The sequence below is a fragment of the Apium graveolens genome, chromosome 6 (genome assembly GCF_009905375.1).
Source record: "Apium graveolens cultivar Ventura chromosome 6, ASM990537v1, whole genome shotgun sequence".
In the NCBI taxonomy this organism is placed as follows: domain Eukaryota; kingdom Viridiplantae; phylum Streptophyta; class Magnoliopsida; order Apiales; family Apiaceae; genus Apium; species Apium graveolens.
Window position 1 is genome coordinate 12479829 of NC_133652.1, and position 24229 is coordinate 12504057.

Consider the following 24229-nt stretch of genomic DNA (forward strand, 5'->3'; position numbering starts at 1 on the left):
ATTGGCTGGAAAACGTTGTGCTGGTCAAGAAACCCAATGGAAAATGGCGAATGTGCGTGGATTATACAAGCCTCAATTCGGCGTGTCCTAAAGACTCTTACCCCCTGCCCAACATTGACCATCTGATAGACGCGACCTCGGGCCATGTAATGCTAAGTTTCATGGACGCCTTCTCGGGATATAACCAGGTCAAGATGAACCCGGCGGACATCGCGAAGACGGTATTCATCACACACCGGGCTGTCTACGCTTTTGTTATGATGCCGTTTGGGTTAATCAACGCCGGGGCTACATACCAAAAAATGATGAATACCATCTTCAAAGATCAGCTGGGCAGGAACATGGAATCTTATGTTGATAATATAATCTCTAAGTCGGTCACAATCCCAGAGCACATCCAGGACCTTAGGGAGTGTTTCGACAACTTGAGGAAGTACAACATGAAGCTGAACCCAGAGAAATGCGCGTTCGGGGTTCCTTCTAGGAAGTTTCTTGGTTTTCTGGTCAGTGAAAGAGGAATAGAAGCCAACCCGGAGAAGATCAAAGCTATAATGGAAATGACAGTCCCCCGGACTCAAAAGGACATCCAAAAGCTTGCAGGATGCCTAGCAGCACTTCAGAGATTAATCCCAAAGTTGGCAGAAAAATGCCTGCCTTTCTTCGAGCTATTAAAAGGAGCCCAGAACAAAAAGCTAATCGACTGGACCCCGGACTGCCAAACAACGTTTGAGGAAGTAAAACAACATCTGATGAACCCGCCTATTTTATCAAAAGCAAAGCCCGGGGAGCCCCTTTATCTCTATATCGCAGCCGGGGAAAGAGCGGTATCGTCCGCACTCATCCGGGAGGAAAATGGGACGCAGGCCCCGGTATACTATGCAAGCCAAGTCCTGAAAGATGCTGAAACCCGGTACCCAAACTTGGAAAAATTCGCACTGGCCCTTGTGCACTCGAGCAGAAAGCTAAGACAATACTTCTAAGGCCGGGAAATCAGGGTAATCACTAATCAACCACTTCACAAAATCATCCACAAGCCAGACGCCTCCTGGAGGTTAGTCAATTGGGCAATCGAGTTGAGCCAGTTCAATATCAAATTTATCCCGAGGACAACCATAAAAGCCCAGGCGTTGGCCGAATTCGTCATGGAATGCACCTTCCCGGAAGCCCCAGAGACGCCTAAAACCCGATCCGAAGGGGAAAAAGAGTCTAACAACCGGGATTCTTGGACATTACATGTTGATGGCTCGGCTACAGCCGAAAGGTCCAGAGCCGGCCTGATCCTCTCCAGCCCGGATGGATTCGCAATCCAACAGGCCATTACCTTCGCCTTCAAAGCAACAAACAACCAGGCTGAATATGAAGCTCTACTCTCCGGACTCAGGTTAGCCAAATCCCTTGGAGTAAGGAATTTAACAATTTATAGTGATTCTCAGATTGTGGTAAGACAAACCAATGGTGAATATGTCACAAAAGATCCAAAATTGGCCCGGTATCAGGAAATGGTTAGAACAATCCTGGAAACCATCCCGAACTCAACCATCTTGCAGATAAACAGAGAAGAAAATGCGAAAGCAGACGAGCTGTCCAAGCTCGTCCAGAATACTTCATATTTAAGCAGCTCGGTTTACTTCGAGGAGCTCGGAGCCCCCAGCACCGATCGGCCCGAAGTATTATGTGTTAGTAGCCCGAAGAACTAGATGACTCCTTACATAGCCTATCTCAAGGATGGCACCCTTCTGAAAGATCAGAACAAAGCCCGGTACCTCAAGTATAAGGCTGCACACTTCTTTTTAGAAAACAATCAGTTATACCAGAGAACTTTCTCTGCACCAACGCTAAAGTGCGTTGATCCGGATGAAGCGGATTATTGTCTCCGGGAGGTTCACGAGGGGATCTGCGGGGATCACCTAGCCGCTAAAGCTCTAGCCTACAAAGTCATCAGGCAAGGCTATTATTGGCCAACAATCCACGCTGATTCAGTCGACTATGTCAACAAATGCAGCAAGTGCCAGAAGTTCAGCAACGTACCAAAACAAGGTTCAAGCCTCCCTGGGTCCGTTCTCTCCCCGATCCCATTTGCTGTCTGGGGAATTGACATCATGGGCCCTTTCCCTCAGGCAAAATGGGACCTTCGTTACGTTCTGGTAGCAATAGATTATATGACTAAGTGGGAGGATGCCAAGGCTATGAGAACCATTAACCAGCAAGACTGCATCAAGTTTGTGGACATGATTGTAATGAGGTTCGGGATCCCGATGGTTTTAATCTCGGACAACGGGCCACAGTTCGTGGGTTCGGATTTTGAAGCCTATCTCAAAGAGCTCGGGATAAGACACAAAAAAGCATTTGTTGCCCATCCACAAGGAAATTGACAGGTTGAGGTCACAAACAGAACCATACTCTGAGGTCTGGAAAAGAGACTGGAAGACTCTAAAAAGAACTGGCCAGATGAACTCCCGAAGGTTTTATGGTCATACAGAACTACCTCCCGGATAGGAACCGGGGAGACTCCATTCAAGCTTGCCTACGGTACCGAAGCCCGGTTACCGGTAGAGACCGGATCCCCTTCACATAGAGTGACCAACTTTGACGAGGTCTCCAACATAGAAGGCCTCAGAACCAACCTCGAACTCCTGGATGAAGTAAGAGATCGGGCCGTAGAAAAAATGGAAAGCTACAAGGAAAAAATAAAGCTTTACTTTGCGAAGAAGGCCAGGATAAGGGAATATGTGGCGGGAGATCTAGTGCTCCGGGACACTGAAGCCTCGGATCCAACTAACCAGGGAAAACTGCAGCCGAACTGGGAATGCCCTTATATAGTCAAGGAAGTGATCCGTCCGGGAACTTACAAGATGAACTACCTCAGCGGAACCGAGGTCCCCAATACCTGGCATGGAACCCGTCTAAGGAAATTCTACCAGTAAGGAAAAGGTGAACACTCTGGGAACACCTCTACATTCATACTATGATATTTTGATGTAAGCATTATCTCCATTCACCACAGAATATAATTTTTGCTTTCAATATGAATGAAAAAACTCTACTTTAAGCGTTACATAGCTTAAATCAATTTCATTACGTTGCTCCTTTATTTGCCATCAAATTTAAATAAACACAGCCCATGTGTACTCAAATTTTTTTTTCTCTATAAAAACTCAGCCTATGAGTATCCATAAAATTTTTATGTTAGAAATTTTACCCCACCCCGGGGTCCGCAAAACCACAGCCCATGTGTACTTTGAAAATTTCTATCAAATGGAAAATTACCCCTACTCGGGGTCCTATAAAAACTCAGCCTATGAGTATCCATAAAATTTTTATAAGTTAGAAATTTTACCCCACCCCAGGGTCCGCAAAAACACAGCCCATGTGTACTTTGAAAATTTCTATCAAATGGAAAATTACCCCTACCCGGGGTCCTATAAAAACTCAGCCTATAAGTATTCATAAAATTTTTATAAGTTAAAAAACTTTACCCCATCAAGGGGTCTGCAAAAACACAGCCCATGTGTGCTTGGGAAAATTCCTAACTATTCCTGAATTCCTAAGTCAGAAGTCCTAATATGCAAATCAATATGAAGGAAACGAAGCACAATCACATTAAACTACCCCGGGGAAACACACCCCGGGGGGCAAATCGAAAGCATTCAGATTACAAAAAAGTTAAAAATAAAGCCAAAAGGCTCAGTTCGGAATGGCTTGATCTTAAAACAAGAAAATAGAAATTACACGCCAAAACATGGCAAAGTCTTCAAGCTTCGACGACAGGATCGGCGGGAGGAGAAGGAGGCTGCTCCAGATCACCCTCTGGTACGGGAGGCTGTTCAGCAAGTGGCGATCCGGGGAAGGAATGAACATTGCTAGAGGTTCCGGCACCAGACTCCCTTGCCTGGATGGCTTCTTTCTCCTGCTCTAGCCGAGTCTCCTCCTCAATGTACTTCTCCAAGAAAACATCGATTGTACCCTGAAGCTCTTCAACAAGGTACTTGGAAGCGACATTCCAGCAGATCTGGATCTTCTCCAGGGCTTTGTCGTTCAGTTCTTCAAAGTATGCAGGAGTGCCCCGGAACCCGGCCAGAACCTCCTCGGGAGTGGGCCGGGCGGCAAGATCATCCTTCAGCTTCTGATTTTCAGCCCTCATCTCCCGGACAGAAGCCTCAGCCCGATCTGCCTCTCCCGGATCTCGTCCAAAAGCTTCTTATGAGCAGCAGCCTCCCTTGCACTCGCCTCCTTCAACTCCTGTATCTCCCGGGATAGCCGCTCGGATTCAGTCTTGTAGACCTCGGCAGCATCAGCCTTCGCCTGAAGGCTCCGGGTTATACAAACCAGTCCAGCAACCCGGGAGTTAGCCTGAAAACATTATAAATCACGATTAGGTAACACAAATACAAAAACACAAGAAGAAGGCAAGAAAAAGGCTTACAGCAGTGATATCCTCCTGAAGCCCGACCAGGAAGTCATCGAGAGGCTACTTCCTGTACTTCTTCCTCTCCTCCGTGCTAGCATAGTTCTCAAACAGCTCCCTCCGGCGAGTCTCCGAGGTGAAACTAGCAAGCAGGGCTTTCAAAGTTTCCGGAGTATCCGGGGCCAGGTTAACAGCAGCCTTCTTCGAAACTGGGCCCTCGGATACATCATCACCCTTGTCCCCGGAACCCGCGGGAGCACTCTTCCTCTTTCGGGGTGCCGGAACCCTTATCACATCCCCTTGCTACACGTCCTCAGCCCGGGGCTCGTTGATCACGATCGTTGTCCTCCCCCGACGAGACGGCGTCGCCTTCCAGGCCGCATCATCACCCTCACCAACCTTCTTCTTCCCGGCGTCCAAGCTCGTCATCCCCCCAATCCTTCGCAGTTTGGCTGAGAGATCCTTAAGTTGGGCAGACATATTCGGGGGATAAGGAATTAGCTTCGGAATACCTGAAAAGGAAACAACAAAATATCAGTCCCGGATACAAACAATCAATAAAAGCTAAAGCAACAAAATAATACCAAGGCAAATGACTTACATCCGGCATCATGCATGTTTTCATTGCTAGTAAAATAATCCCGGGTCCACTGCGTCCCAAGTGCCCCACAGAAGGCATAAACCATCGCGAGAGCTGCTTGCCCGAGCCGCTGGACCGGAAACCTATCTGTTTTAATTTCAAGTTTATGGAGCGGCATGAACTCCAAATCCCCACCCCGGACAAAAATGAACTCCCTGTGTCATCCCTTAAGCGACGTCAACATGCTAACCGGGAGAACCATCTTATCAGAAGGATACCCACAATCCTTTATCCTAAACATGAACTCATAAATCCGCGGAGCGGTGGATCGCTTAATTTTGAAAATATGATGGAAAAGTTTGAAGGTGGGGAGGTAATTTTTGGCATGACAGCAAGCTAAAAACCAGCTTATCCATTTCACCGAATTCGGGGCTAGCTGTGTGAAAGGAATCCCGTAAACATCCCGGCATAGGGATTTGGTGAACTGATGCAATCCGAGGCGCATGCCCCGGAGATGCTCTAATGGAATACCGACCCATCCCCCCTCCGGTCTGTGATATACCCTTTCATGCTCCTCGGGCCATCTCCACTGGTATGTATCATCAAGGTTAAAGGCGATTCTAAGGGCGCCATCTACCTCAGCGTCCGTATATTTCTCCTGGACCTCTTTATGAACCGCCCCACACTCATACATGGTCCCCGGGGCGGTGAAGAACTTCCTATTCATGTCATCTTCATCATAAGGCTCCCTGCCTCCCAAACCATCCGGGCCCCCATATGCCTCGGATAAATCTCTGTAATAAAAGCCCAGGGGCTTAGGGTTCACTCTGCACTGGACGAAGTATTCATCTACGTCCTCCCATGATCCATCCGGATTCGATAAGGTACCCCCGGGACCTAACACTAGGGTCTGAGCTAAGACTTGTTGGGGGGGGGTCAATCCGGGGAGGCATCTCTGTAGAGCTACTAGAAGAAGAAGATGAAGGGTAGAAGGAGTTGAGCTCGCCTAAAACTCTAGGCCTTTCGGGATATCGACTCCTAAGGGTAGCAGTACGTTTAAAATGGGTACCCGGCATAAACTACATGTATTTATATAAACGAACCCCGGGGTCAATGCCAAACCCGAACCCAACAACAACAAAAACAAAACAAAAACAGAAGAGTTTAGAAACAGATCATGTGCAAACCCAAACCCAAAAACAAAATCTGCAACATATAAATACACATACAACCAAAAATATACACCAAGAATACACCCCAGGCCCCTCCAACTTTTTACACTACAAAAAACCCACTTATTCGCATACACAACTACTAAAATCCATGTTATTTACACAAATCAAACACAAAACCATTGAAGGAGACATGCAAATCTACACGATTACAAAGATTCAAGGCCCAAACAATAAGGCAGGCGTGGAACTCGAACAAGAAATACAAAGTAGCGAAGCAAAAACTCGCACAAAAAGATTACATGCATTGCAAAAACACAAGGAAACAAATGAAAGAAGGAAACAAAAGAATCGAGACACTTACAAAATGGGCAGGAGAAAGAAATGGGGCTTTAACAGCAAATGCTCCAAAAAAATCTCTGTAAATGCTCTCTTGTCTCTCTCTGCAGAAGTATTTGCGTAAAGGAAAATAAAATGGGTGAGAGTGGTATTTATAGAAGGTAAAAGAGGCAGGTGAAAGGTTTTGAAGTAAAAATTAACCCCCAGGACACGTGGCGGAACCCAATTGGTCCCAAAAAATAACTGCACAGCAGTTATTACATGAACTGTCACGTAATCATTACGTGGGCGCGTCTTTTTAGGCGAAAAAGGGGGAAAATAAATAACTGGCAAACTCAAAAAGATACGAATAAAACGTATCTATCTTTGACCCCGGCTGGAATCCCAACAGTCGTCTGACACCCCGGATTTGCATCGTCGACTTTCCAGAGTCCGGTCAAATCAAATGTCAGGAGTGTACTTGCCCACCAAATTGTGCCCAAAATTCAAATTCAAAATCAAATGACTAATCAAGTCAACCCCGGAGTCTCATCCCCATTTGATCCCGGGGTTAGAGGGCAACAAATCAAAAAAAAACCCCAAAACTTTTTGTAAGTGCTTCAAGGAATCCCACCTTGAACTGAAGTCAAATGACTAGCCAAGTCAACCCCGGAGTCACATCCCCATTTAACCCCGGGGTTAGGAGGCAACAAATCAAATAACCCCCAAAATTTTTCAAAGGCGTCGCGACACAATGGTAATTACTCTACTCCCCCATCCGGGTAAACCCGCATAAGGGAGTGGGGGGCAAATGATAGCCTATAATAATTCAGGCCCAATAACATAGGCCCAGGACCCAATTACAAGATCCCAGGGAGTACTCAGCATTGACCTTGGGGAGCCAGGACACGTGGAAACATCACCACCGTCCAGGTACCCGGGATCCAGAACGTTTCTACGGTCCGGATCAGATAGTACCCTGACACATTCAACTTTGACCTTGAGGAGACTAGGACACGTGGCAACATCACCACCGTCCAGGTACTCGGGATCCAGAATACTCCTACGGTCCGGATCTGACAGTACTCTGACGCATCCCAGACGTTCAGATGCCCTACAGTCCAAAAGGCAAACCCACGGTCCAGATTAAAGGAGATAAACCCCTAAACCCTAGTAGGAGGCCTATAAAAGGTAGAACAGAAGGAAGGTTACAAGGGACAATCTTACATACTCTCTCTCTCACCTATACTTACATGCACACACGTACACCCCATAAATATATTCGCATAATCCCCACTTTGCCCTTCTTCTCCTTAAAAACCCTTTCTCATTCTCACGCCGGAGGTGCCGCGGGGACACCACCCCCCTCCGGTTCTGTTTTGTAGGTTCCCACCCTACAGCTACACCGCACGCCGCCGCCGTCTCCGTCCAAAAGGAGTTTGAGTCCGGGTCCGGTCAGGAGAAGGCCCCGGGGTGATTTGGGATTATCATGAGGCACATGACCAAACGCGAAATAGGGACAGCTGCCGTTAATCAATCATGGGAATAATCATGACACGTGTCAGAGGATCCTTAGAACATTCCTCAACCATTCCCATCTAGACACGTGTAAGACATCCACCCCGCCAGGTGTCCTCCACTCCCAAAACCAACGGCTGCGATTCAAAGGCACCAACCCATAACCCTACCCTTGGGTTATAAATAGCCCAAGAGGAAGAGATTTTGGGGTTAATCACTCTTATACACTCATATACACATACATCCACTTAGCATTCCTATCTATCTTTATCTTCCCAAAAGCGAGTTCTTACTCTCACACCGGACGCGCTGCGGGACGCAAACCCCCTCCCGGTGTTGTTTTGCAGAAACCCCACAACAGCTACACCACAACCACTACGAGAATCCAGGCACGGCGTCGAAGGAGCAGCCCCGCACACCGGAGTTATCATCAATCATATTTGCTTGTTGGACTATATATATCCTGGTTGTGCTTTTTCTGTTTTCATAGATTTCCTATCTCTAACCTATCTTGCAACTTGTGGCTTCGATAAACTGGTTGTAATGATGTTTAAAACGATGTTCATGTTGAAATTGAACTTGGAGCTGTGCTTTTTGGATGTCTTAGTGACTTCTAGACAGCTCAAGGTAATACAAAAACTCTGGTCGTTGCAATTTGGGGTCTTGGTACTTAGAGTTCCACAATTGAACTTGGAGTTGTCTTTTTGGATGTCTTTGTGGAATTTTGAACAAGGTGTGCCACAATGTCTGCAATGCTCATGTTTGTCACCACATATTCTCCATGATCCCACATTACCACGGACTTGAAGCAACAGAGGCCATCAAACCTGTATTGGGTGATTATTATCACTTATCAGTATGATGGAACTCCAGTTCTGAAGGCAACGTACTGAGAGATGAAGGAATGCTTTTACGTCGAGAAAGATGAAGGTGAGACCAAAGGAGTCTGCTGGTTTAGAGAGGATATTCAGTTTAGTTTGATGTGTAAGAAACTACCAACAATTTAATTCTTTCACTTGTTAGTGCATTGCCTTTCTTTTTTTCCTTTTTTTACTTGCTAATAACTTTAGATTGTTAAAAAGTGATGTTGTACAGTAAGATAAAGAGTTCAAATCAATTTCTGAATGCTACATAGATCTTTCAGAGATTTAATAACCTAAGTAATTTTTTTAAGATATGAAAGAAAATATTTTTTTGATCATTCTCTATTGTACTAGAGTAGAAGAGGAAGTATAAGTGACTGTAAAATAGTTTCTATATCATTTTGTTTCCATTTATAAGTCAGAAATTCAGATCTCTCAGACTGTTACAGCTTACTTCTGTAGCAAAAGGAGAGAAGTTCATTATATGAATCTTGTATGCTACAATGACCCATAATTAGCTCGGTTACAAACGCAAGCAGGAAATATAATTGCTAGAGCATCTCCAACCACATAAATTATAGCATTATGCTATTTTAGCACAAGATATAACAATTGGAATGATAAATTTTAATTTTTGTTCTATAATATAGGTATAGAACAAGATATAACACACCATTAGACTTTGCCCTAACCTATCTTAAAACATGTGACTTCTATAAACCGGATATAATGATGTTGATGACGATGTCAGCGTTAAAATTGAACTTGAAGTTGTGTGTTTTTTGGCTGTCTTAGTGACTTCTAGACTGATCAAGGTTAATATAAAAAGCTTTGGTCGTTGCAATTTGGGGTCTTGGTACTGAGAGTACAGATGGATTTCAGCTAACAAAAGGAACAATGTACTGAGCACATTTATCTAAGCAGATGTGTTTCAAAGGTCGGTATAAAGCCTTTAAGATACCACATGTCAAGAGAATGGCTCTTTCTGCTGTTCTATATTCAATTATCTTTAGGGACAAGGATGTTCTTAGGAGAAGCAATTGAAACACATAGTCAGACTTAAAATCTAGATAAACAGTGTTCATTCCATACTTTCAGGCTTCAGCGACAAAGAGTATGAGTTGGGGAAAAAGGAAATCAATAAAAAATCAACCAACACAAGATTTTGATTTTAAGGTATAATCTACCTATACAATCCGACTAAGAAGCTCCCATAGCGCCAGGGATGGAAATCAGGCTCCCCTTGAGGCTAAAAACTTTTGCATTATAACTCTGGTCTTTACACTCTTTTATTTTACCTGTTCTCCTACTGTAACTCCAATGCTTCACAAAATTTGGATCATAAGCTTGATCATAAAATTTAAACAATATTTCGTCATGTTTCCAAAGGCCTATAACTCCAGTAATATCAACATGAATCTTGCCGACAACAGTAATGTCAATAGTATACTCTTTACTCCATGATTTTTTCTCATAATCCATAACCCATAAATCAAATTTTGTTTTAGAAGAGAGATCAAGCATACCCAAATTTGCTTTAATATCTAATAACCTAAAGTACCTGTCAGAGTGTTTCTTGAAATTAAGTTCGGGATGAGGAACTACTTTAAATGTCTCATTGCCAACATCAAACGCCAGTATCCACCCTCGACCATTTTTTGTCTTAGAAGGATCCATCATCCAATGCAAAAACCCATGAACAAAGACAGACTTATAATCAAGATTTGTACTACAATAAAATGCAGGAACACTAGGTACTTCTCTCCAGGATGTAGTCCCTAAGGTATGGACTAGTGTAAATTGACTACATTTTGGGATTTTATTGGTACAAACCATTTTGAAAGTCTTGGTTGAACTATCGAAACCTAATCCGATTGCAGTCCAGAATGACAACCAACAATAGTACATCTGAACGGGTACGGGAGGCAGAATCGTAAACTGACTTCTAAGAGGATTTGAGACCATAATTCTACCTGTTTGGTCTTCTGCAAAAAACAGCAACCCGTTACAAGAACCATAAATACTACCAGCTACAAACTTCACCATTGGAACAACTGCTACACGTATCATCCTATCTTCTTCATCTTCGAATGCAGATTCTGTTAAATACAATGAGTATGTGGTCGGCCATGCATTGTCTGAAGTTCTCATAAGCAGTGTTTTTTTCTCAACCTCACCACAATCATACTGCATGTGAGCGAAAAACGGATCATCGATGATATTGCACCATGATTTCGAAACACACCTCGCTCTCAGAAGTGATTTTATAGGTATCCTGATGAAGATTTTGTAGATTAAATCCAAAGGAATTTCATCCATCATTATTATTTTATTTTTTTGTTCTCCTCTGCTCATAAGTGCTCAGATGAGATGAGAAGAAAACAAAATACGTCAGGAGGGGGCGGCTCTGAGAAAAGAACAGGGGTTTTAGTAAATTATATGCTCAAATAGTACTGGTTAGGGCTGCAATGGCTACCAAAGGGACCAACCCAACCCTTTTTTAACCCCACAAATCCGACCCAACGTAAATGATAACTAGAATTGGGAAAATTACCTAAAATATTTATTTTTTTAAACTTATTTTTAAAAATACATATTCAAAGTTATTTTCAATTTTTTTTAAAGTTTCATATTCAAAAATACTGTTTCAATTTGTGCAACTTATTATACAATTTCATACTGTTTGCAACTTCTGAAACATCTGTTAAGTAACTTTATTTCAAATTTTGAAACAGTTGATTTTAAGGTTACATTTGTTGCGTTTCAAATTTGCAACAAAATCAAGTTTAAAATCAATTTTAAAAAAAATAAAATAAAAGTTACATAACAGGTTGCAGATATTGCAAATCGTATTTTTAAAAATGAAACTTAAAAAATTGTATTTTTTAAAATAAGTTTAAAAATTATAGTATTTTCGAAATACTTTGTAAAAAATACCGTATTTTTTAAAATATCTTGGAGAATTACCTAAAATACCTATGTTTTTAAATTTATTTTCAAAATATTGTCATTTTCAAAGTTACTTTAAAAAATATAATTTTTTAATTATTCTTTTTAAAAATACGGTTTGCAATCTCTGCAACCTGTTATGCAATTTAATTTCAAATTTTGCAAATACTGATTTTAAGTTTGTATTAGTTGCGTTTCAAATTTGCAACTGAATCAACCTTAAATCAATTTTGAAAAAAAATAAAATAAAAGTGGCATAACATGTTGCAGAATATGCATACCTTATTTTTGAAAATTAAACTAAAATAATTGTATTTTTGAAAATAAGTTTTAAAATGACGGTATTTTTGAAATATTTTAAAAAAAATATTGTATTTAAAAAACATTTTAGAATATTCTATATTTTGTGATTTAAATTAAAAATAAATATGTATCCTTGCTTAAATAGAATAATAATAATTTTTTCATGATTTAAATCAAAAATAAGTAGTTACTTTGAATAGAATACTAAATGTAAAATTTGTATTTATCTTTTCTGTTCGACATCTATATAATTTTAGTTATATAACACTTTTTAAATCATCATTGAATTAATAATTATTTTTTGAATTTCGCATGACATGCAAAATTGTCAAAATATTATTTATAAAACTTAATAGGCGAAACAAAAAATATGAACTACTTATTATTTTTATGTAAGATTTATCTATTATAATTAAAAACATCGTTATATTATTAAGATTAATATATTTTTAAATAATAAAAAATATCATGAGAGATAAGTATAAAAAATAAAAAATAAAAATCGGAGCATTATACTAAGCTAGTAGCTAAGAAAACGAACAATCTAGTCCCACTATATCAAATTAATGGATATGATTTTATGTTCAACTCGATCTATATATTAAAATATAACTAAAATTTTGAAGATTTTTCTCCGCAAATATGCATAAAAAGTCGAGTGGGCTTCTGATATTAAAATATCAAGTGTATTTAAAATCAGACTGGGTCAAATCAGATTTTTGTTCGGATTTTGGTATTTATATATTAATACTAGTTTATATGTTGTGAGTTGACTCTTACAGTTTAGACACCCAAATAAATTATATCTTCGGTTGTAAATGAGTAGTTTAGATAACAAAAAATTTTCCCTTATAATATATTCTTATTTACTAACCTTAAAAATATAATATTAGTCCAGACATTTTAAAAAATTGGTTCCGTGCTTTTATTTGGGTCAAACTAAACTTTTATCTTAAACTTTTTAAATAAGCGTTTTATTCAATTATTCAGATTTGAGATTGACCGAATTTTTAAGAAAAAAAAGGAGTCTATTAAAAGTCCGCGGGTCAAATCAGGTCGGCTTTTTATCTAGATTGAATTTTTTTCCGAATTTGATCGGTTCGGATTTGGAATTTCAAAATTTTTGAACATTTTGGGTAATATATATATTTCGTTTTGTTACTTAAACAGTTTGTAATATAGCTGAGTTTAAACGAAGTCTTATCATGGACAAAATAGTGTCGGGATTTTAAGTGTGTGTTTGAGACGAATGCGAAAAGTGTGGTTATCCTAGATAAAGCAGTGACGAGATTTTTTAAGTGTGTGTTTGAGACGGATGCAAAAAGCTTGGTGAATACGTTAAATGATAGTGGTGGTTGTTCTTATTTTCATTTGATTGTGGAAGATTGTGAAGGGTTGGTGAAACACTTTAAGGAAGTGTTAGTTATATATGTGCCAAGATCTGCTAATACTGTTGCTCATTTGTTTGCAAAGGCCACATATTCTATGTGGGCTGTCAGGAATGGTGTTCTACTGCTCTTGAGTTTATTGCTTGTAATATTAATTTTGAAAGCTTTTAAGTAATGCAAGTACAATTATTTCAAAAATAAATAAATTAAAAAGAGGTCCATCATCCATGGCCTGGTTTGGACCTATTAAATTGTGCCTCATGACACTTGAAATATAATACGAGAATCAATATAGTTTACTAACTTTTGGATGTTCTTGCATGAAGTTTTAATAATAAGTGAACAGAGATCACGATTTGCACGGTAATACTGGCGAAAGAAAGCATGGAGATCCAACCGTACAGATCGGGTCATCCTTAAGTTGCTCAATTCAAGCTAGTATAATTATACTAATATAGTATATCATTCTAATGGCATTAATCAAATCTTCCATCCATTTCTCACGCATTTTCTTCTTATTCCATCATTCATTTTTTCCTTCTTATTCTTCTTCTTGATTTTATCTACATTGTTTTTTTACTTTTTCAATTTTTCCCAGTTCCATAATCATTTCGAAAAATGTCGTCTGACAAAGATAGAGATACTCAGGTTTACATGGCTAAGCTTTCTGAACAAGCTGAACGGTATGAAGGTAATTTGTTCTTCTCCCCTCTGCATGTGTGTGTGAATCAATGTCGTATTTATGCAGGGGCCTACGGAGACACGTGATAGTGATTTTGATGTATACAGTGGCCCCATATAAAACAACTCTAAATCCGCTATTATGTGAATGTGTGCATAAATTTATGTCCTCTTTGTTGTTTAACATCCTCCTGTGCGAGGTGTGTGCCTGAAGACTGTGATAATATTCTTAAGCAACTTAGCCGGAAATTTAATCTTAAGCATCATTCCTTAAGATTGTTTATTATCTGTTGATTTTATTTTGTTCTTTATTGGAAATGCTTGATTCACTTTGATCTGGTTGTTGAAGTGCATTCTCAGACTGTTCCTCCCTAACAACAATTTGGTCGTATCAAATCTGTCATTGATAATTAAGTTTCATTTTCTGCTTGTTCCCGTTAGTATGGGTATTAGATGTAGATATTTATGATTAATCTTATTCATTGGATTAGGCATTGATTGGTTAATGGTTGAATACAGTATTTTAGATGATTAAAAACTTGACACGCTTAAAAGCTTTTACTTTGATAATTAATATGAGAAGCAGATTTTGCTTAGTGCTCCTTAAAGAGCTTTACTCTTAAAATTAGCCTGTAGGTAAATTACTATAAACTTGTAGATAAGTAGTGCCCTTTCTGGCTGTAAGTGTAGTTTGGTGATGTTACTAAAGTAGATTTTCATTACAAATATAAGAAAATCTTGTTCTTTATAGAAATGGTGGAGTGTATGAAGAAAGTTGCAAAGCTTGATGTTGAGCTCACTGTTGAGGAGAGAAACTTGCTTTCAGTTGGGTACAAAAATGTAATTGGTGCCCGAAGAGCTTCTTGGCGCATAATGTCATCCATTGAGCAGAAGGAAGAGTCCAAGGGAAACGAGCAAAATGTTAAACTGATTAAGGGATACCGCCAGAAGGTAGAGGATGAACTCTCCAACATTTGCAACGACATTCTTTCTATCATTGACAAGAATCTGATTCCCTCTTCTGCCTCTGGAGAAGCTACTGTGTTTTACTACAAGATGTAAGTCATGTTATGGTTAAGGTATAAATACTTAACAGTCGTTTGAGTGCTAGTTTGTGGAAGTCTTGCTGCTTGTCATGTTAAGTTAAGTTTTTGTTTAGATGACACTATGGTTTACTGTCACTCAAAAATATACTGCCTCCATTAAAGGTTGCCAAATCAAGTCCAAGACCAACTGTCTTTGTCTATAAGAAAGGACAAATTATTATTGTTTCATGTCTTCTGTACACTACCGATATCTTGCTTCTTGGGTGATATCAATACAGGAAAGGCGACTACTACCGATATCTTGCTGAGTTCAAGACTGACCAGGAAAAGAAAGAATGCTCTGAAAATTCGATGAAAGGCTATGAGGCATGTTTATTTTTATTGATCCAAGACATGGTTTAATGATTAATTAACATACCTATGCATCACTCTTTACAATGTTTTGATATTTTCTTATGTCATTTGATTAGGCTGCTTCCGAAACTGCCAATAAAGAACTCCCTTCAACCCACCCAATCCGTCTAGGGCTTGCTTTAAATTTTTCTGTCTTCTACTACGAGATAATGAATTCCCCTGAAAGGTTTTATTTTCATTTAAAATCTCTCTCTCTCTCTCTCTCTCTCTCTCTCTCTCTCTCTCTCCCCCCCCTCCCTCCCTCTCTCTCTCCCAGCTCCCTCTCTCCCTCTCTCTCTCCCTCTAATAAATTTAGTTTTACTGTTTGCTGATGTTAGGGCTTGCCATCTAGCTAAACAAGCTTTTGATGAGGCAATTGCAGAGCTCGACACCTTGAGTGAAGAATCCTACAAGGACAGCACTTTAATTATGCAACTTTTAAGAGACAATCTCACTTTGTGGACCTCTGATTTGCCAGAGGATGGAGGTAATATATTTCGCAAAATCTCTGTCTGTGTGTGTGACTTATAGATATGTTTTCTTACATGCACGACATCCGTTTTTACAAGGGAAGCTAATGTTGCAACATATACTAAATGCAGGTGATGACAGCAATGTCAAAGGAGAAGAATCTAAATCCGAATCTAAACCTGCAGAAACTACAGAGGTAAACATCTCACTATTTTCCCCGATCATGAGCATAACAAGCCCTGCCATTTGTTTCAATTGCTAACACTTTTTATCTGCAGACTTGATGCAAGAACCTCCACAGCCGCACTCCAACCATATAGTACTTGGGAAAGTGTCCGTCTCAAAGGGAATGAATGATATTCTATTGGCATCTTGCAATGAAATCAATATTCCGGGTCACATATCAGTTCAGATTTAGATTATTCAGTTTCTCTCAATTTGCTTATGCTGTTGATTCTGCTTTATAATTATATATCACTGCTTCATAGCCCACTTCATGTTCTACCAGTCATTTGAGATATTATTATGTCTCAGCTCTATTTGTAATGACATTTCTCTTGTATTTGTTGGGAAAGTATCAACAATAGTATATAACTACTATACTAACACAATGAGACAGTTATATAATCAATAACAAGAACAAGACAATAGTACCAATAATGAAAACAAAACACGAAGGTCGTAAATAAAATATAATCAGCAACTGTAAAAGAAAATTAAGAAGGGAAAGAAAGCTTAGCGTAATGAAGCTTTCAATCACAGCTGAGTCACCAATCCCTCGAGAGGAAGAGGCTGTTCTTGAAGAGTTTATTGCCCTCACTTACTGTGTTCAGAGACTGCAATAACCCTCCCAGGATAAAACAGCAACAGCACACCGGTTCACAGCAACTCGATGTACAAACCTATGCTCATCTGTATAAGTTTGGAGGAGAGAAAAAGAGGAAGAAGATGATAGCTAGGGTTTTTACGTATGTATATTTCAACGTCAATCAACCTCTCTATTCCACAATGTTTTGTTCAGTATATATATTACATCCCAAAACATAACTGAATATATTACATTAATTAAAATAAATATTCTGACTTAAATTCCATTTAATGAATATTTCCAGAAACGTAACAGTCGGCATGAGGATTTAGCCCATCAGGATTTAGCCCATCAGGATTTACACTTAGCATCAATGGATAATGCACTCAGCAATTCCATCAATGGATAATCCATTTTGTGCATCAATGGATAATCCACATTGTACATCAACGGATAATCCACATTGTGCATCAACGGATAATCCACATTGTGCATCAACGGATAATCCACATTGTGCATCAACAGATAATCCAAATTGTACTTCAACGGATAATCAAAATTGAACTTCAACGGATAATCCACATTGAGCATCAACGGATAATTCAAATTGAACTTCAACGGATAATCCACACTGTTCATCAACGGATACAATATTCACATTAAAACAATATAATAAGTCAGTAAATATTTTAATTAAACATTTCAAGCTACTAACTTAAACTCAATTTCTTTATGGATTACACTAAGAAAATGACTTAGATCCAAACATGAAAGTTTAAGTCCTCATAACAAGGAACTACTTCCAACAATTAGTTTTAGGAAATTACATCAAGAACATGTCTAAAACATGCCTCAAACTTTCCATTTTCTAACAATCCCCCACAAATCCATACAGAATTGCATATCAGATTTTATCATGACTTGCTTTTCAGAGTCGGTACCCTCCCGGGTTTGAACCCTCCTAAGTCCTCTAATTCGATGGCTACCGGATATAGATGGAATCTTTCACCTTGAATCTTTATCCGTGAAGTGTAACCACACTCCAAAGACGACGACAAGTCAAAGACTATGGTCAGATCTACGGCTTAGAGACATTATGGTCTTGTCTCGATCCTGTTAGTCGAATGCTTCAAGGAATAACCCTTTCCTCTAATTGCGACCACACTATTGCATTCGCTTAGCTGGGCATCTCCAAAGATGTACTACTAACATCTCGTCTTTCGACTTGACCCCATTCAGAGTTTACAAATTCTGACACAGTATTTGGTCCATCAGAATTTATTAAATCCTGATCCAAAACTGTTACAATCAGAGTTTGTTTAAAACTCTTGATAACTAGCAGTCTAAGTACCTCTAAAGGTTTACAGGGGATAGACTTAGATACATAAGTATCTAAATGTATATGGTAGAGATACTACCAATTCATCCTTACAGCTTGTTATTACCACATTGAATACACTTCGAGGGATCTCCTCTCAGGTGTATTGGGTTCCCGCTGTTGATGAATTATGATGGGTTATCAGTCCCATCCCCAACCTAGACTTAAGGACTATAGCATGCTCAAGCCCTTTAGTCAGCGGATCAGCTATATTATTCTGAGTTCCTATGAACTCTATAGCAATAATCCTATCAGACACAAGACCCCTTATAGACTTAAGCCTAACTTGGATGTGTCTCTTTGTTTTAGCATTATACTTAACACTTCTGACTTTGTCGATAGTTGTACGGCTATCACAATGAACAGAAATGGCAGGAAGCGGCTTGCTTACTACAGGTAACATGCTCATGAGTCCATGTAACCATTCAGCCTCCGTCCCCGTGGCATCAAGTGCACACAACTCAGCCTCAAAAGTAGACCGAGTAATCAAAGTCTGTCTAGAAGACTTCCAGGACACTGCTCCACCCGCAAAGGTAAACACATATCCAGTCACTCCATTGGACCCAGATTTCTTAGCTATCCAACTTGCATCACTGTACCCCTCGAGTACCCCCGGAAATCTCCGGTAATGCAAACCAAGAGTAATTGTTCCCTTGAGATATCTAAGAACTCTATCCAGTGCCTCCCAATGAGTCTTGTTTGGACAGCTTGTATATCTAGCTAACTTAGATACAGTTGAAGAAATATCTGGTCTAGTCACATTAGCAAGATATTGCAAACTCCCAATAATCTGAGAATACCTTAACTGAGACACAGGAATACCTGAACTATTCTTGATAAGGCCAACTTTAGGATCGAATGGAGTACAAGCGATTCTACAATTTGAATAACCATACTTCCCAAGTATAGATTTCTCTATATAATGAGATTGTGTCAAGGTTATTCCATCGGTTGATCGAGTCAACTTGATCCCAAGAATCACACTAGCTTCACCCATATCCTTCATCTCAAAATGCCTTTTTAAGAAACTCTTTGTCTCGTTAATAATCTCAATATTGGTTCCAAACAACAAAATATCATCCACATATAGGCACACAATCACACATTCATTTCCTCTAACCTTATAGTAGACGCACTTGTCACTTTCATTAACTAAAAACTCAAAGCTCAAAACAGTTTCATCAAACTTCTTGTGCCAGTCTATAGGAGCTTGTTTTAGGCCATAAATGGATTTGACTAACTTACATACTTTCCTCTCGTTACCAGAAGCAACAAATCCCTCAGGCTGATCCATATAAATCTCTTCTTCAAGGTCACCATGAAGAAAAGCTGTCTTTACATCCATCTGATGGATGATAAGACCATGTACGGAAGCCAATGCAATAAGCAATCTGATTGTTGTCATTCTAGCAACAGGAGAGTATGTATCAAAATAGTCAATTCCTTCTCTTTGCCTAAAACCCTTAGCAACTAGCCTAGCCTTGTACTTATCTATTGAACCATCAGGGTTTAACTTCCTCTTGAAAATCCACTTACATCCTATAGTAGAACACCCAGGAGGGAGATCGACTAACTCCCATGTTCCATTAGAAACAATAGAGTCCATCTCACTTTTCACAGCGCCTTTCCAGTGCCTTGACTCCGAAGAATCCATGGCCTGACGGAAAGTTAAAGATTCGTCCTCGACATTGTAAGTGATGTAATCACTTCCAAAGTCCTTGACTAGCCTTGCACGCTTACTCCTTCTAGGTTCCTCTACTTCGTTAGGAGTAGAGCTACTACTAGGTACCGCCTCCACATTCGTCATCTTTTCCACATGATCGGGAATGGAACTCGATGTGCGAGTGGGATCATCATCAGAAGTATCTTGTGGTATACCAGTCTTCATAGGGAACACATCCTCAAAGAATGTTGCATCACGAAACTCAACGATCGTATTCGCCACAATACCATCTATGTCAGATTTTAAAACCAAAAATCTCATAGCAATTGTGGTTTCAAGATAGCCCAGAAAGACACAATCAACAGTTTTCGGTCCTAGTTTCTTTCTCTTGTGTTCAGGGACAAGCACCTTGGCAAGGCACCCCCACACACGAAGATAACTCAAACTAGTTTTACGCTTTCTCCATAATTTATAAGGAGTCTTATCCATGTGTTTCAGAGGGACTCTGTTCAGAATATGGCTAGCCGTATTCAGAGCCTCTCCCCACATGTACTTAGGCAACCCCGAATTAATCAGCATACTGTTAATCATATCTTTAAAAGTTTCGTTCTTTCGCTCTGCCACCCCATTAGACTCAGGTGTGTATGGAGGAGTCACCTCATGAACTATACCATTGCTTGCGCAAAATTCATTAAATGAGGTACTCGTATACTCACCACCTCTATCTGACCTCAACCTTTTAAGTACTTTGCCAGTTTGTGTTTCAGCTTCATTTTTAAACATAATGAATTTATCTAGTGCTTCATCTTTATGTTTAAGCAAATAAACATAACAATATCTACTACAATCATCTATAAAGGTAATGAAATATCTACAATGATCCTTAGTCAACACACCACCAAATTCACATATGTCTGTGTGTACTAAATTTAACAAGTCAGAATCCCTAACAATATTATGAAATGGTTTCCTTGTTAATTTAGCAGTCACACATACTTGACATTTAGTTTTCTTATCAATGGCATGCTTTGGAATCAACTCTAAATTCATCATATTCTTTAGAGCACCAAAATTTAAATGACCAAGTCGTAAGTGCCACAAATCAGATGATTCTACACAATTAACAGAAGGTGCAACACTATCATTAATAAAACTGCCCAAAACAGGCTCCAAATTTATTAAAAATAAACCGTCAGACAAGTAACCCTTGCCATAAAAAGAACCAGTATGTGTAATAACTACTTTATTACATTTGAGAGAAAGTTCAAAGCCATTTTTAACTAAAATGCTTTCACTAATAATATTTCTACGAATAGAGGGAACATGATGCACTCTAGTGAGAGATAGAATCCTCCCAGAAGCAAACTTCAGGTCCACGTTTCCTATTCCAAGCACTTGAGCAGCACTAGCATTCCCCATCGTCACTGTCACTCCATGAGTCTGTTGATAAGATACAAATAGAGTAATATCAGCACAAATATGCACATTAGCTCCAGTATCAATCAACCATTCATTAGAAAGATAAGTGGAAAGTAGTTCAGGGTTGTAGTTAACATACCCGTCGTTGGCTTCAGAGGCAACAACCTCACCAACAACCATGTTAGCCACAGGCCCACTAGTAGTTGCAAGTCCAAGCACAGTGTTTGCTTGAGCTACCACTCCAGCTTTCTTTGCTTTCTTCACAGGACAGTCTTTACTCCAATGACCAGCCTGTCCACAAGACCAACAAGGTTTGTTTGTCTTTGGTTTCTTAGCCTTGTTCTTGTCATTTTTCGTTTTAGTGTTATCCTTCTTACCGACAGATTTCCTTTTCTGCCCAACAGTCACTACGTTCGCCTTCGAACTACTCCCATGTTCAACAGGCATCACATGTCCTTGTTTGGACTTGTGTTGTTCCTGCACAGAGATGTCAAGCATAAGGTTTGTCCATGTGATCTCTCCTTTCTGTCTTTTCAGGGAGAGAGCAAACTCCTCCCAAGACTTAGGGAGTTTTTCAATCACAGCCATCACCTTAAACTTCTCAGGTAAGTCCATTCCAGACTCACCCAAAGCATGCACCAACATCTCAAACTCATGTACTTGCTCAGTCATGGACCTGGTATCCACCAGCTTGAACTCAAGAAACCTCGCCACAGAATACTTCTCAAGACCTTGAGAATCAGTATTATGGATTTGGTCCAGCTTTTCCCACAACTGCTTAGCACTATAAGCATCCGATGAATAAACATCAAACAGAGTGTTCGCTAAAGCAGCCAGAATGGCAGCCCTAGCCACCCCATCCTTCTCAGCCCATAGCGCATAAACAGTCATAGATTCAGGCTTTTCTTGATCCACAACAGGAGGATCATACTGTACCACCGGCCATAGACCCTTAACAGTTAACCAGAGCTTCATCTTTTTCTGCCAGCGAGAAAAAGAAGCCTCCCCACTGAATTTATCCGGCATGCCCGATAAATCAATAGGTTGTGGAAATCTGTACTTGGTCCAATCTATGGTGGACGCAGTAACTCCAGAACCAGAACCAACAATAACAGGAGTCTGACCAACAGGAGTATCGGTTTCGTTAACCATCTCGTTAAATAGCTATATAACAAATAAACTCTTCAAGATTGTTGGGAAAGTATCAACAATAGTATATAACTACTATACTAACACAATGAGACAGTTATATAATCAATAACAAGAACAAGGCAATAGTACCAATAATGAAAACAAAACACGAAGGTCGTAAATAAAATATAATCAGCAACTGTAAAAGAAAATTAAGAAGGGAAAGAAAGCTTAGCGTAATGAAGCTTTCAATCACAGCTGAGTCACCAATCCCTCGAGAGGAAGAGGCTGTTCTTGAAGAGTTTATTGCCCTCACTTACTGTGTTCAGAGACTGCAATAACCCTCCCAGGATAAAACAGCAACAGCACACCGGTTCACAGCAACTCGATGTACAAACAGCGACCAGACCTCAGTTGCCAAAAAACCTATGCTCATCTGTATAAGTTTGGAGGAGAGAAAAAGAGGAAGAAGATGATAGCTAGGGTTTTTACGTATGTATATTTCAACGTCAATCAACCTCTCTATTCCACAATGTTTTGTTCAGTATATATATTACATCCCAAAACATAACTGAATATATTACATTAATTAAAATAAATATTCTGACTTAAATTCCATTTAATGAATATTTCCAGAAACGTAACAGTCGGCATCAGGATTTAGCCCATCAGGATTTACACTTAGCATCAATGGATAATGCACTCAGCAATTCCATCAATGGATAATCCATTTTGTGCATCAATGGATAATCCACATTGTACATCAACGGATAATCCACATTGTGCATCAACGGATAATCCACATTGTGCATCAACGGATAATCCACATTGTGCATCAACGGATAATCCAAATTGTACTTCAACGGATAATCAAAATTGAACTTCAACGGATAATCCACATTGAGCATCAACGGATAATCCAAATTGAACTTCAACGGATAATCTACACTGTTCATCAACGGATACAATATTCACATTAAAACAATATAATAAGTCAGTAAATATTTTAATTAAACAATTCAAGCTACTAACTTAAACTCAATTTCTTTATGGATTACACTAAGAAAATGACTTAGATCCAAACATGAAAGTTTAAGTCCTCATAACAAGGAACTACTTCCAACAATTAGTTTTAGGAAATTACATCAAGAACATGTCTAAAACATGCCTCAAACTTTTCATTTTCTAACAGTATTTACATTTGGCATGTGGTTTAAAATGATCATGACCTTCTACTCTGTTGAATTGGAGCTGCTACGTTTCCTTATGGAGATGGTATAGTTGTATCTTATGTTATGTTATGTACGGTTACTTTTAAAAGAGTCGAATCAGAGGAGGAAGTTAAGCACTTGCTGCAAAACAGAGCTCTGTAATAAACTACAACTGCGAAATTCCATTGACTTAATTCAAAACATACACAAACATAAGAAAATAAATATATACATGGAATGCCTTCTCACTGTCTATTTTACTCTATATCCAGAAACTATAGTAGCAAAGATGAATTGCCTGAGAAAATGTGAGATACTGCAATAACGGTTGCAAAAGTTAAATTAAACTAGGTTTTGACATGACCGCGATGTATGCAAAGATAAATAAGACATCATGTTTCTTCTCTGCTTTGCTTCTATATCGCGAACCTTGATAGAAGTCAAGGTTCTTCCTTAACAAAGAAACTATGTGGAAGGCAGAAATCTGTGTCTTGGTTCAGCATTTCAATCTCCTCATCGTCCGGCTGCTGCA

General features: G+C 39.5%; 2 protein-coding genes across 2 annotated transcripts; both read left to right on the forward strand.

The window, feature by feature from the left end:
* Positions 1–1142: 1142 nt before the first annotated feature.
* Positions 1143–1697, forward strand: LOC141664597 (uncharacterized). Its single transcript, XM_074470554.1, has one exon. It carries the CDS (start codon positions 1143–1145, stop codon positions 1695–1697), a length of 555 nt encoding a protein of 184 aa, XP_074326655.1.
* A 12315-nt stretch (positions 1698–14012) lies between these two features.
* On the forward strand, positions 14013–16646 carry LOC141667044 (14-3-3-like protein GF14 iota). Its single transcript, XM_074473364.1, has 7 exons — positions 14013–14187; positions 14929–15235; positions 15502–15589; positions 15694–15803; positions 15955–16103; positions 16219–16283; positions 16366–16646. The coding sequence occupies exons 1-7, from the start codon at positions 14115–14117 to the stop codon at positions 16369–16371; spliced, it is 798 nt and encodes a 265-aa protein (XP_074329465.1). The 5' UTR covers positions 14013–14114; the 3' UTR covers positions 16372–16646.
* Positions 16647–24229: the final 7583 nt, after the last annotated feature.

Coding starts and splice junctions, on each gene's coding strand:
- LOC141664597 (XM_074470554.1), top strand. CDS start 1,143: ATGGAATGCACCTTCCCGGAAGCCCCAGAGACGCCTAAAACCCGATCC.
- LOC141667044 (XM_074473364.1), top strand. CDS start 14,115: ATGTCGTCTGACAAAGATAGAGATACTCAGGTTTACATGGCTAAGCTT. Junction 14,188..14,928: donor ACAAGCTGAACGGTATGAAG/GTAATTTGTTCT, acceptor TGTTCTTTATAG/AAATGGTGGAGTGTATGAAG. Junction 15,804..15,954: donor ATAATGAATTCCCCTGAAAG/GTTTTATTTTCA, acceptor TGCTGATGTTAG/GGCTTGCCATCTAGCTAAAC.